This window comes from Epinephelus lanceolatus, chromosome 18 (genome assembly GCF_041903045.1).
Source record: "Epinephelus lanceolatus isolate andai-2023 chromosome 18, ASM4190304v1, whole genome shotgun sequence".
NCBI lineage: Eukaryota > Metazoa > Chordata > Actinopteri > Perciformes > Serranidae > Epinephelus > Epinephelus lanceolatus.
In genome coordinates this window covers 18456577-18471361 of record NC_135751.1, presented here as the reverse complement: position 1 = coordinate 18471361, position 14785 = coordinate 18456577, and the positions used below count along the sequence as shown (strand labels likewise).

General features: G+C 40.9%; 1 protein-coding gene across 1 annotated transcript; it reads left to right on the top strand.

Moving 5' to 3' along the window:
* Positions 1 to 2314: 2314 nt before the first annotated feature.
* On the top strand, positions 2315 to 11218 carry mafk (v-maf avian musculoaponeurotic fibrosarcoma oncogene homolog K). The gene is made up of 3 exons (XM_033645952.2): positions 2315 to 2523; positions 10370 to 10448; positions 10533 to 11218. Exons 1-3 carry the CDS (start codon positions 2351 to 2353, stop codon positions 10974 to 10976), a joined length of 696 nt encoding a protein of 231 aa, XP_033501843.1. The 5' UTR covers positions 2315 to 2350; the 3' UTR covers positions 10977 to 11218.
* The last annotated feature ends 3567 nt before the right edge of the window (positions 11219 to 14785 follow it).

The window sequence follows — 14785 nt, the reverse complement described above, 5'->3', positions numbered from 1 at the left end:
ATTTTAATTCTGATTAAGGCTAACCTAAACCTTTCTCATCTAAAATAACGTAACACATATCATCTTGAATGTATCTTAAATTAATGTAATCCTATTATAAATCTAATGTAATTTGACTATGGATCATCTCAAATCTAATCCAATAAAATCCAGTCCCATTTCATTTTATTTCATCTCAAATTCCTGCCTGTGTGCTTTGCAAGCACTCTCAGTAGTGTGTATGTAGGAAACACAGAGGGAAAACAAACAGTTTCACCAAATGCTGTTTGTGTTTAGCTTATTACAGGAAGGCCACACAAGGGAAATGCTGTGTTGTTGTTTGTGGTCAACACGAAGGTGACACAAACTAACCGGAACACAACGCTGCTTCGTCCTCTGACAAAGTTAATTTGCCTTTACTCGAAACACGCTCCAGTGGAGATGAAAAAAATTACCATTTCTAGTAAGTAATTGATTCCATATGGATTCAGTGGAAGAGCCTGATGTGTTGAGTCACTGGCCATAAATAATGACAGCAACATAAATCTGCGCCAATCTCAGTATCTGGCACAAAGTGAGGGTAAAAGAGATGATTTGTCAGGAGTTAGTCAGTTTCACTGGAAGTGTGATTTGCATTCTGACTCATAATAATCAATATTTGTATTTTAAAGCGTCAGTGTTTTGGAAAACTGTGAAAGCAAAGATAGACGTCAGCACAGGACACATCCAGAGTTACACCAGGAACATCTAACTCAACTCATTTATTAAGTGCTAGTCACACTTTATCTAAAGGTCAACATTACATCATGCATCTGAGACAGTGTGTGTGTGTGTGTGTGTGTGTGGGTTACAAATGCAAATTCTCCATACTTATATTTGGAAGCCTGGGTCATGTGTATAAATATACCGCTAGTGGCCTGAACATTGCTGGCATATCTAAGTGCAGAGCAAAAAAGCTTGCTAAATTTTGCTCTGTTTCTGCTGTTATAGGCAGCTTGGCTGTATGGAGGAGAAGATGCTATGTATTTCCATGAGTGACCAGTATTGTCTTCTTGACCCCTTTTGTATTTGATTCCCTGCCATATTTAATGTAATTGGTGGAATCAAATAAAGAATTCAAATGTGTGTGTGTGTGTGTGTGTGTGTGTGTGTGTGTGTGTGTGTGTGTGTGTGTGTGTGCTTTGTTTGTGTGTCCCTCTCTACTTCCTCTTTTGTGTCTCTCCAGTGGCTAAACATAGCGCCATTAAACAGAAACCATCACGGAACAAAAAATATTCAATAATGAAGCCATGTTTGGCCTGAGAGGGGCGATTAAAATGCTTCAAGTCTGAAACCACAAGTCCCACAAAGCCTGAGTTCAACTTGATGTGTGTCTGTATGTGCCAAATGGACCATTACAGTGTACAGTTTATACTTTTTAAAGAAGGTGTTTGACACTGTTGGCACCTGTGATTGCTAAATTTGATAAAGGATGTTGCTCCTTGTATAAATCAGTCACATATTAAGCTTCTCTGTTTGTGTATTTCTGCAATTCATCATATTATTACTAATATAAGTGACAGTGTATCCTGTGAGAAACTTCTGGGCTTTTCGCAGGATCATATTTTGAATCTGTGCTCCAAGTCTTGCCGCCCCAGTCAGCAGAAAAAAATGTGAAAGTGCATTTTCCTCCTCATTTCTATCCTTGTTTGAACTGTGTAGCCCACTGTGTTTATAGTGTAAACACACTGCATCTGCTTCTAACAGGCTCTACACTCAAAACCGAGCCCCTCGTACATTGGATACATGAACAGGGGAGACCCATAACAGTGAAGCAGCCCTTAAAAGGCAACTGACTTAACATATTTACATTCAGTACTTAATTACCCAGAATAACCTGTGACGTTACAGGCAGCAAGGAAGTTAAAATAAGAGAAATCCTGTGACTGCTGGGCTACTACGCCACATACTTTCCTCAGGAAAGGAATGCTGCTGCTGCTCCAGAGTCAGACGGAGGGAGGAGGTCGCTGTTTTCTCTCAGTTAATGCACATTTTTGAATACTTGTAGTGTGGACCTAACCATAAAGGAGTTATAGTAAGGGAGGGGGGGGGGGGGGGGGCAGCAGACTGGGAGGCTTAATTTGAAATTTAAAGTTTTTTTTGTCTGAGTACTTTGAGCTAATAATGGCAGCACGAGCTGAATTTGTAGATTAGTTTTGTAAAGTAAGCAAAAGCAGTCGCCAGCAATATCTATCTTCTATTTATGGCCTCCCCCGCGCACCCCCCTCCCTCCCTCTTCCCAGACTGACGTAAGCAGAAAGTTATTTTCATGAATGGAGGGGGCGGTCACGAGGAATCGGTGACGTGAGTGCTTGCGGAAGCAGAGCGTGGAATGTTGGTACATTGTTGTTGTTTTGTAGTTAATTTAGTACGAGGATACACCGCTGCCCGGCCGCTGCTGGACGGTTTTATACCCACTGTGTCAAGTTACTCCGCCGCCTGTGTCGGAAACCCACTCTGCCAGTTTTCACGCATCACGGTCCACAGATATCCGCGTCCACAGAGGTGAGCTTGTGTTTCTCTTTCTTTTTTTTTTAATGGGAAGATGTTTTGACATCCCTTTTCGAAATTTGCTGAAGTTGTCACACACGGTGACATGTTGGCGCACGCGGACGGGATTCTGCGCCCGTCACGTAGGATAAGTTTTTGATCCCGCTTATGAAAGTTGGTGTTGACTTTGTGGATTGTTTCAGTCGCGTGGACACGTGTTGTGTTGGTAACGCAGCGCCCAGAAAAGTGCCTCACAGCTCGGTGTAGTCGCGTGGAAGAAGCGGGGGGAAATGGGCAAAAAGTGTTAAAAAAAGAAAAATTAATGTAACAGCTAATTTTGCTTCTAATTTGTTTAACTAAATATTTTTTGCTTGTATCTAGTCGTTTAAATCAGCTAGGAATTTAAAAAAAAATTAAGTGAATTAAGTTTCTCAGTGAGTGCAATCTTAGAGGCTGTCTCAGTTTATAAAAATTATAATTAATATTTTAATCAATAACGAGCACAGAAAACGTGTATTTAAGACATTTAATGAAGAAATATTACACTATTTTGCCACAGTAATGTTAAAATGTTACAAAATGATGTTGAAGTTACTGTTACAAAACTGTTATATATTTATAACTGAGTGCCACACAGCTATTTTGTAGAGTAAGCTTATTGTAAGGTAATAAAATAGTGATTTTTGTTTGTTTGTAGCCCACTTTCTGCATTTAAATAAGCTTTTTGGTTAAAAAATGGGAGTAAAATAAACTGTCTGACAAACTAATTCATGTAAAACATTCTCTCATCCCGTTTATTTCTGGCTCTGTTGTCCATTTCAACGCTGGTTTTCATTTGGGCTGCTACAATGCAAAATACCAGCCTACTTTTGACATTGGAAACAACACGTGGTCTGCATTTTAGACATGTGGGACAAAGGGCACGATGTGAAGTAAGACCACCAGGGCTGACTGGCTCTACACAGGAGAAACAAGCAGTCTCTAAACAGCAGGAGGGGCGCATATTTCCATAAACAATAAATCACTGAGGAAGAAGGAAAATCTTATCTTAAATGTTATCTTTCAGTTTAGCTATCATTTCTTGTCTACATAAATCTTTATGACTTGGGTAAAGATAAGGAAACTGTCCTGAAAGTGTGTTATTTTTTATTGTTATCATTACCTAATGACAAAACAATTTTCCCCCAGAAGTGATACTGCTTGACTGTCTTGTACATCAACATTTTATTGAGCAACTTGGATTCGTGACCTTTTAATGCCATTGTGATGACTATATGGAACATATTTGTCTCCAAGGGGTCACAGATTTGTATCTCAGAGACTTTTGTGATTCACTGTTGTTTCGGGTGGGTGCACGCAGTGTCTGCTGCTTTTAGACAGACAGTGGGAGCGGGGGCACTCCTCTGTCATGAGGTTAACATGTGGTTCAATCACCAAAGTGATGATGTCTTCTTTGGATAGAGAAGTAACAGTGGCTGACTCATCTGTGACAGTGACGAGGCACACGGGGAGAAATTCCCCTAAAAACACAGGACACAGTGTCATTATCACCAGATATGTGCCATTTCTGTTTTTCTGGCTGGTCAGTAGTGATGGATGAAAGCGTAGCAGGATGCAAAATGTTCTTGTGGTGGAGAATTGTGAAAGTGAAATAGCTGCGGTTTGTGATGCTGTGACTCACAGAGAACACGTTGGCCATGATGTGTTTTGCTCCTCTTACTGGAAAGAAAGACGTCGACGTTTGATTATTGACTTTGGACGCCTGTGATTTTATCCACAGCTGAACATGCCAAACAGAGTGTATACAGGCAATAACAGATGAATGTGTGAACAGGCCTGTGGTGCATCCGTCCCAAAGTGACTCCCTGACAGTTATATGATGTCTGAGACTGCTCACTCTGCCACCCACAGTGATTTGCATCCTGCCTTTTTTTTCCTGTCAGTGTGACCGAATCTCACCCCGCTGCGTTCACCTCATTATGGTCAGAGGTGTGGCAAGTGTCAGGTTTACTCATTTATTTATTCTGTGGGATTGTCGTGTTATTTGGGAATTCCTTGCTGGTTCTCACTGGGGCTGACTTGCTGATCCAGTTGTTGATCTTTTTTCCTTGGCAACTTCCTGATTCCACCGTGACTCAGATTGCATGTTGGCAGCAACACAAACACTTTACAGCTCCACAGCGTTCAGAACACATGCTTTGATGTCACATCCTGTCCATCCATGTGTCTCAGCAAGTTGTTTTGAAGGAGAAGCACTGAAATGTGGCTTCTACTGTGTTTTTATTAACACTATTTTCAAATGAAGGACTTGGGAAGTGAGGGATGTGATGTAACACATGCTTTTTTTTTGGACACAGAATGTTAATACTTTCCTATTATTCACACAGTATTGGTTTCCAGGTAGTGAATCGTGGGACAGGTATGTCCTTGTGTTTTCTGCATTCTTGACATTTCTCTGAGTCCAAGCGTCCGTGGTTGGGAGAATATCTTTGCTCAGATATTCTGCGAGTTCTCCTCCCTTTCCGCACAAAAGTTCTGGTGTTCATGCCAACCATTTCCAAGGTTCTCTGTACTTTTCCTTCCTCCCCGCGAAACAACGGGATTTTCCAGGAAACGTCAGATCGGGAGGGTGTGTGATTCCCTGCCGCTGGTCGTCGCTTTTACCAGTAAACAGCATGACTCACTGCTCAGCTATGCTCTCCATTTCCCTCACATAATATCCCACCAAATGTGCTGCGCTGGAGAAAGAGCAGAGTGCCGCGCGCACCGTGTCTGTGGAGAAATCTCTCCACCTCCCTGAGAAAACTGCAAGAAAAGCAAGAGCTTTCTCAGAGGAGTGTTATCAGGCTGTCAAGGGCAGCAACACTTCTGCGTTCTGCTCACCCTGCTCCCAAATTGAAACAAAAAGAGAAGGTAAACAGTAAGTCCAGACAAACCAACTCTGCATTTATCCCTGGGGCAGGAGCGCAAAAGTCTTTGATATGCTGTTTATTTTAGGAGAAGGCTGGGCCCCACGGTTACCTGCTGTCACTGAAGTGCAGCCTTGAACTTGACCAGATGCCTGGCTTTAAAATGTAAACATTTGGTATCAGTGAACAAATGTTACACAGGCTTATTAAACTGATTGTCTCACAGTAGCATTGAATTTGTTTGTGCCTTAAGTAAAAATGATGCCGTCTCTGGTTTTGTGTTTTTAGGCATTCTCAAAAATAGTCTTGAAATGGTCAGTACATCTTCAAAGCAATGTGTACACTCGGAGGAGAACAAAGTAGCAGGTTAACCAGAAAACATTCTGCTTTCCACATCAAATAAGACACATGCTTAACACACAACCATAGTCGTGGAATGTGTGTATGGTGTTTGTAATGGACAGTTCAGGAGTTACTCTCACGTCATCCCTTGGCTCTGACACTTTGTCATCATTTAGTGATAATATTGTTGCTGAATAAATAGTTTGTCATCGGAGGATTGTGTTGAGAAATGACATTATTTTCTGTTGTCTTGAAATGAAAATGAAAGATAGACCCGACAAAGAAAGCAGGTATTGGACTCCTGACTCCACACTTGTGCACACAGGCTGCCTTTGCTTTGTTTGGGCAAGTGAAAGATGGTAGACGCTTCTGAATTCCAGACATTTCGTGAATTTCGAAGCCGTTGTTTTACAAGTGGGATCGTTTGAACTCCACCCCCATGGCTGAGTGCATCGCGGGACATATTCAGACTGAATGTTCCTTCTTCGGTGAAGACTTGCCTGCATTGTGCATGTGAGGGTTTGCACATGTGTGTTCACTCAGGAATGTGGTTTTGTTCTTTACCCACCATCTGTGGCTTTTCTTTGCGGTATTTTTCCCAGACTCCTTTTCTTACTGTTATGAAAAACCTAATATGAGTTGTTTTCTCAACTATAGCCGGAAGATTTGTTGTGAAATATGCCCGTCTCGTCTGAGTGGCAAAATCATAAAGAGTGGATTTGGCTGTGTACTATAATTGCAGTTTTGTCCTCTGAGGAAACTCTGGCATCTTGATCAGGAAAACATTGTCTCTGTGCGAGTTGCAAAAACATAAGCACATGCCTAAAGAATTTCAGGGAAACAACCTGGCCTCTTGGTTCAAGCTGGAGGCCTCTTGTATGAAGAGAGGGAGGCCCCACACGCCACTTTTCCATGATCTTTGCAAGGAATATACCCAGGGACCCCCCTCTGATGCAATGCCACTTAAATTAGGCTGTTTGGGCCAGCTTGCTTTCAAGGAACGGTGTTTTTTCAGTTCTTCATCTTTATTTGATGTCTCTGAAATCCCAATTATGCAATTCTTTGCTGTATGTTTTGTAAAATGAACTAAGGACACCAGAGAGAGCAGCAGATGTTCTCTAAATGTCAAAACATGAGTTCATGTGGCTCTGGGTTTAGTTTTTTTGGTTGGTACATGTAGTTATCATCTGTTTATGTTCCAAGACAGGAAAAGCCTTTGAGGTTCATTATGCTTGTCACAAAAAATACTAAAACTATTCTCTAGACAGTGATGTTGAATATAAAGGAATTCTTCGTCTCCCCAAATGGACATTTGTTCAATTACCCACCCACATGTTATGCTGAATTTGTGAAGAAAACATGTTTTCCTCCATGCCTCCATTGAACTGAAAATCCAAAAAAATGAGAAAATTCTTGATGAATTGAAGTCATACACAACCGCATTATCAAAACATCCATTTACAAACTCTCACACGACTCAGGCAGTATAATCCAAGTCTCATTTATACAGTCATATGCTCAGTTCTTCCCAAACAAACAGCCCCTTCTGACAGGAAACTAGACTAAAAGTGAAACTTATCTGTGCTCTATCTTCAAAGCCAGACTCCACTGACAAAAACACCAATTTCACCTCACTGAACACAGGAACTGCTAGTTTACCATTGCCTCAATTTGTAGTGTGTTTGTGTTACTGTGTGAGTTTGCACAGTCTGAACAAACCCTTTTAGAGGTCCAGAGTCACACAATAACACAAACAAACAGATGGAGGCAGTGGCAGACCAGCAGCTCCTGTGCTGTTCAGCAAGGTAAAATAGGTGTTTTTGTCAATGGAGTCTGGCTTTGAAGAGAGCATAGATAAGTTTCAATTTTAGTTCCCAGTTGAAATGGGCTGTCTGCCTGCCTGCAAAGTACTGAGCATGTGACTGGATAAATGAGATTTTATTATACTGCACGAGTTGTGTGAGAGTTTGTTAACTGATGTTTTGTTGTAGTTTTGCTGTTACTAAACGTCGACCCCTTTTACTTCAATTCTTTAAGAATTTTCTCAGTTTTTGGATTCTTTGTACACCGTGAATGTATGCAATAAAAGTAAAGTTTTCTTCAGGAATTCAATGTTACACAGGCTGAGTCATTGATATACAAATGATCATTTTGTGGGTAAAGTATTCCTTTAAATTCTTATAAGAACAATGGCAAATGTTCAGGTTCCATCAAAAATGGAGAGTAACAAAGTTGTTTTTCATATCTGCTGCATTATGTCTTCCAATCAGGATTCAAAATCCTGTATTTGCAATGTATCCTTAGCATGTGAAAATGTGACAAACATCCCAAAAAGAACAGCCACACCCAGAGCATTTTCTCCCATGATAGCTGCAGCTAACAGGACTGCAGAGAATATTTGCACTCTTACTGAGGTATCACTTATCGCATGCTCACTTAAATTGTTTAGTTGGCAGAAATTTGTGTCAGCACTGAGAGCTAAATATATCCACCAGAGTTAAATAAGGGCATAGAGAGGCTCAGGAAAGCCCAGTGTAAGAGGATCCAACCAGCAAGACACAGCGCTAAATCGATAGACTACATTGTCTCACAGCGAAAAATACATCAGTGACTATAAAGGAAACTATTTCTCTGTGACACTCTATCTCCAGGAATTTTCCACATGCGTATCTACGGCCCTGTAAAGTTCAGCATAACTGTAAATGTTATGCTGATGTGATGTTCTGTTTTAACGTCTGATGAGGAGGCAGAGCTGTGTGGATACGTCAGATTAGGGGAATAAAGATGACCTGAGACTGGATTTAAAGGGAGTAAAGAGAAATGTCGTGCACAGATTGAGGAGTTGTGTGCCTTTCTAAGTTATCAGCACAAGTTAGTGCTTCTTATTTGTACTATGTATAGGCTGTGGTTATGAATGAGACTTGTTTACCCTTTTGGTGACCATGTGACTCACACTCCCACGCCCCATTTGCAGGGCGTTTCCATGGCAGCAGTCGAGCATGGAACAGTGCACTCGTAGTCAGGCTGGTCTGCAGGTCCTGAAATGGAGCCTTGGGGGATGTATGCCTCTCACAGGATCACAGCTCAGCGCTCTCGCTTTTTTTGGCCATGGCAGCAGTCCGGAAAGCATGTGCCTCTGCTGTAATGAGTACACAGAGGCTTTTCTAAAAACTGCCCGGGCCCGTAGAGCCTCAATGCAAAGTTGTATGAGGAGAGAGGCACAGAGGCTGCCTGTTTCTAATCTTGCTTGGTCTAGTGAACTACATTGTCAGCGCCCTCCTTCCCCTCCTCCTCCAACAAGTAAATATAGGCGCGCGCCAGTGCTTGGATTTTGTGGTGTCATGCTGCCCTCTGCTGGGATCTGTGGCTCTAACATGCAAACATAAATATTGACACATGACGCAACCCTGGAATGTTGTTGTGGTGTCTTTAAAGTGAATTAGTGGGGAGGAGTGCCAATATTATGTCGTGCTTGGTGTCTGCAACACACACAAATATGTGTTAGTAGCAGACCTATTCACATCTGGTGTTTAAGTAGAATGATCAAATATTTTAAAAGTACTTTATTACTCACAACCAGAGGTGGGACAAAGTTTTGCAAGTCACAAGTAAGTTTCAAGTCTTTGCACTCAAGTCCCAAATCAAGTCAGGCAAGTTCCAAGTCAAGGCTGACCAATCCCAAGTGAAGTTACAAGTCCTAAACATTAAATTTCGACTCCCAAACAAGTCATTAATGGCTCCTCTTCAAATGTAATGCTATTTTATATCTGTCTGTGACTGAACTGTAGTGCTGACATTGTATTTCCATAACATATAGCACTATTAACTAGTATCACAGCAGAATTGGTATGTTTCTGTCCTGTCTTGTGTTAAACTCATCTCACACTGGAAAAATATCTCTCTTGAAAATTGTTTTTCTCTTCCCAAATTGTCTTGGGGGAAGGTATCAAGTATTTTTAGGTCAAGAGGCTCAAGTTCAAGTGAAGTCACAAGTCACTGGTGTTAAAGTCCAAGCAGAGTTACATGTCTTTTTTAATTTTGGCAAGCAGAGTGTAAAGTCAACAAATTTGTGACTCAAGCCTGACTCCAAGAGTCCAAGTCATGTGACTCAGGTCCACAACTCTGCTCACTACGGTGTTCAAAATCAAATTAAATGTAAAATACTATTCTCAGCCAAAACATAATTAAAATATATGATATAATAAGTACTTATTATGCAGAAAAAGTGGCCTGTCAGTGACATTATTATATATTACTGAAATAATATTATTACGGATGCATAAAGATGTGAGCAGCATTTTAATGTATCTTGTCAGAGGGGAGCTCATTTTAACTATTTTGTTATGTTCATCTCTAACAGTGAATCATATATTAAAATGGGTCATGTTTTGTCAGTAAAATCTTAATATGTTAAGTGGCTTAAGTTTTCAAACAAATGTAGTGGACTGAAAATTACAATGATTCCCTTTTATACTTTAAAGTAGTATTAAACAGAAATAGTCAAGTAATGTGTCAGTATCTTTAAATTGTACCTGAACTAGAAAAAGATGTTCTCAGTCACATTTTACCACTGATAATGTTGTGATTCACTATTTATTTTTTCTTTTCAGTGTGTCTTCTGTGAGATTCTGGCCAGTTGTCTGCATGCAGGGAATGACGACTCATTTTAAGACGAGCAAAGCTTTAAAGGTACGTGTGAGAAGTTTGAGAAATGTGGATTTTGTTAATATTCAGACATGTTGCTGTTCCTCATCCGGTGCTCGTGTCCTGCAGGTCAAGAAGGAGGTGGGTGAGAATGCCCCGGCACTCAGCGACGATGAATTGGTGGCCATGTCCGTGCGGGAGCTCAACCAGCACCTGCGTGGGCTGACCAAGGACGATGTCGTGAGGTTGAAGCAGAGGCGAAGGACCCTGAAGAACCGTGGCTACGCCGCCAGCTGCCGCATCAAACGTGTCACCCAGAAGGAGGAGCTGGAGAGACAAAAGATAGAGCTGCAGCTCGAGGTGGACAAGCTGGCCCGCGAGAATGCCAGCATGAGGCTGGAGCTGGATGCCCTGCGAGCCAAGTACGAGGCCCTGCAGTGTTTTGCCCGGACTGTGACCCGCGGGCCCCTCTCGCCAGGCAAGGTGGCCACCACCAGTGTCATCACTATCGTCAAGTCGGCCAACCACAACAACAACAACTCCAGCCCGACCCCGTTCTCAACTCTCTCCTAGTGTTGACAGGACTGGGCTCTACTTCTCCTGCCTGGTCCTTCCCGGTTCTGACCCAGCCTGAACCCGCTCATCCTGTACTGAGAGGACGCTCAGTAGTTAGACTGAGGGATGGGATGGGGTGGCAAGCTCTATGTGATGTTATGCTGCATTCACAACTCTGTCTCTCTCCTTCCGTCTTTATTACACAATCTACATTGTCTGTGCACTGTGCAACCCCCCCACCCCCACCCCCCGACCCCCCCAGCACCGGCAGGGTACTGGGCCTCTGTGACCCGTCCTTCACAACTGTTAGCAGAGATTTGCTCTTTACTCCAGTGTGAAAAAGTATTTGACATGCCTTAATGTGGCAGCACTGGCCTGGGACTGCTCTTATGCTACTAAGCATAAAACTTGAGAGATTTAAGTAGTGACATATGTGACAGTAAAGCTAATCACATTTTCTTTACATAGAAGTGTCTCAATGTAAATTGAGCCTTTGACGCTGTTGCCTTAAAAGTGATCAATATAAATTATAACAGAATACTGACATGTAGGTTGACACAAAGAGGATTAACCGTTCCAGCTTTGAGACCTCTTCATACAAACCAGTGGTCTCCATCCAGTTGCCTTTAAGAGCCAGCCAAACATAACAGCAGATGTTTTCACTGATTAGCTCCTCTTCTCTTTTGGAAGGTGTGAAGCTGTAAAATCACCTGTCGTAGTGTTTTGGTTCAGAGTTATAACCTGCCTACACATGGCTCTCTGTGGCCCGTTTGGAGAGCACTGCATTATGCAGTTTGATAACTGACCAATGTTCCGCTAAAGGCCTCTCACTATTGTTTATATTTCTGCCTTGGTTATGCAAAGTTTAACTCTGTGGTCATGCCAAATAGCTTGTTTAGTATGTAAAAGGAAAAGTAATGGTCGAGAACAGCAGTCAGTACACTTCGGTAAAGGCTTTCAGATGTGTGCTGATGATGGTATCGGAGTTTTGAAGTAGTGTTTTTCATTTTTGTTTGAAGAGTTCAAACTCAGTCATTAGGCCAGAATTTGTATGCAAGCCTTTGCTGGACTGTATCGACTCCCCTTGTAGAATATTATTAAAGATGGCCCCTTTCTCTCCTGTAGGCAAAAGTACAAAGTACTTTAAAAGCTGATTTACCTGATGTAAATCAGCTTTTTAAAGAGGCATAGATGATGCTTCTTGAAATTGTTGTGCATCCATGAATTGCTTGACGTGTGTTGGTAGTTTGGGTGAGAAATTGTTGGTTGTTATTTGGTCTGTCGGTGGGGCTGGAAAGTGTTGTTAGCTATGATGCTAAAGACATCAGAGGGTGTTGGACAGGTGCTGCAAGTGATTCTGTTGGTATCTTTGAGGCCTTTTGAATAGTACTCAGTTTCTGCTCTAATATATTTAAAAGGAAAAGAGGTGAATACATGTTTTCCACAGATTGGAAAGCTATTTGATTAAAAAGGTATACTTAGAAAGAGAAAAAAGCTGAGTTGGAAAGTGATTAAGGAGCATTTTGGGCCAGATTTGTCTGGAGTCTGAAGATTTGACATTGCCTGGTGTCTATCATTATAAAGCACTTAAAAGGAAACTGTTAAGATGCAGTATAAAAGTAACAGGGCAACTGATTCCTAGAATTGAATAAGATGACAGATAGGAACTGTTCTTGCATTTATGACGTCAGTGGGGCTTAATGGCATGATGATTAAATGTGGTGTGACCACCTCCTCTAAGGTCAAGCCTATTGTAAGTAAGGATCCTCTCTGATATGTTTGCCAGCACTTACTGGGTGATGTTTTGCCTCTTTCCTTTACATGGCACTCTTTGGTAGGTAATCCATATTGGATATAGTGATAATGAGAGCGGTCCTTATGAGTGACATGCAATTCAACTTACTTCCTGTATATTACAGACTAGCAAAAAAAATGATAAAAGCTCCCACTGCCTCCGTTGTCACTTTACATTGAGAACTCCGTCCAAATAAAAATCATTCCTACTGCTGGGTCACGAGAAGTGCTGCTGCTGGTGTTGGTCACTCTGAAACAGTAGCTATTAACCTTGCTTTTGACACACTCTTCTGCAAGAGAACTCCTGACGCCCATCTCTAGAAACAGCGGTGTCATGACAACCAAATGCAGTAAACATCTTCCTCCTGTTGTACGTTTTGAGATATTTAAATCTGAAATTCACTTGAAATCAAGCCGTTCTTACCGAGGATCCATTCCTAATTCGGAGTGAAGTCATTAGAGATTGTTCATGTCAGGATTTTCTCTTGGCTAAGAGGACATGACTGTTTTTCCCCTGTTCCATAGCTGCAAAGAACAGTATGGGGAACTTTGCTGCTGTACAACCTGCTGTGATTTTGAAGCAGGGGCAATGCTGTGTTCTTACTATTTTGTATTTTCACTTCGTTTCTATGTCGATACATCCTATGTTCTCTTTCTGATACTTAGTTTTATATGCATATACAGTATATAAATATATATATATATTATATTACATATTTTTCTATATTTATGTCTTATTATCCTGGGAGTGGTGTGATTATGTAATCATTCTGAGATCATACAAATTATGTTGATGCTGACCTTTTGCAGTTGTATTTCACATTTACAATGAGAAAACTATCTGACTAACTTGAGTCTGCTTTGTGAGTATTTATACCCCATGAATAGGTCTTCTCAGCACATTTACTATTTATCTAACTCTCAGATCGGACAGGCTGTGACTAGGATTACATACAGGCTGCAGCTAATTATCTTACACAGTTATTCTGACCGCAGGTTCTCACTGTTAGTGAAGAGTACGTGCATCTGTCCTTTACGTCACAACTTGTATACCTGTTATAATATTGCTATAGAAAAATACAAATTAAAATGTAATAAAGTGTCTCTGCAAAAGGAATTCAGATGCAACAAATTCTACATAATTCCTGGATCATTTAGCTGGAAATGTATGCCAAACGTTTACTTGAGCAAATCAATACACTTAAATATTTAAAAACAACTGTACATAATTCAATGCAAGAGCATACTTGTCTGACGTGATCGGATTTTAAAGTGCCTCATATTGACCAAATGTTCAATTCTCAGTTGGTGCTTTCGGGCACCATTAAGCTACGAATAAATGAGAATTTTTATTTAGAGAAAGAGAAAAAAAAACTCTTATTTTGGAGCATTAACCTGCATGTAAACCTAGTCTTTCTGCAGTCGATTGTTTCAAATGACAATGACAGTAATGCTTTTGTAACCTGTAAGAAATCTTACCAGAAAATAATTCCAAAGCTGCTAAAAACCGTCCACTCAGACCTTTATATTTACGGTCTGTTTTAGCCTGTATCTATACTGAGTCAGAATTTATAGATACATAATTACATGTATACATCCTCTTTGAAGACAGCTTGAAGTGTTTTCTGACGAGCATTAATGTGACCTCTCGTGGTAAAGTTTCAAACAAAATGCTGTAAAATGACGCATTGTTTAATTTTAGCACATATTACTGTATTTGGATCTGAGGTGGATGCTTTCAGGCAGCACACCTTAAAAAAAAAATACTCTGAGAATTTAAAAGTATTGTAAAAAAAGTATACAGTTCTGTACCGTGCCATAATAAAAGACAAACCTCTCTCCAGGTGAATTAAGTCCTTTGTTGCTAATTTTACACCCATTGTGACCCAGCAGAGGTCCATTCATGCTCTCAACTACATGTTGCTCTTAGGCTAGCTACCTAACCACAAGCATAATATATTTTTTTTTATTTCCTACAAGCCACTTTTTTTGCTGAAAGAAAAGCAGACCTGCATTTTATGGAGCATTATATG

Bases quoted from the DNA above. Each gene is read 5' to 3' on its own strand.
- mafk (XM_033645952.2), top strand. From the start codon at position 2,351: ATGTTGGTACATTGTTGTTGTTTTGTAGTTAATTTAGTACGAGGATAC. The intron at 2,524-10,369 runs GTGAGCTTGTGT...TTTTCTTTTCAG, and splicing joins AGATATCCGCGTCCACAGAG to TGTGTCTTCTGTGAGATTCT. The intron at 10,449-10,532 runs GTACGTGTGAGA...CGTGTCCTGCAG, and splicing joins AGACGAGCAAAGCTTTAAAG to GTCAAGAAGGAGGTGGGTGA.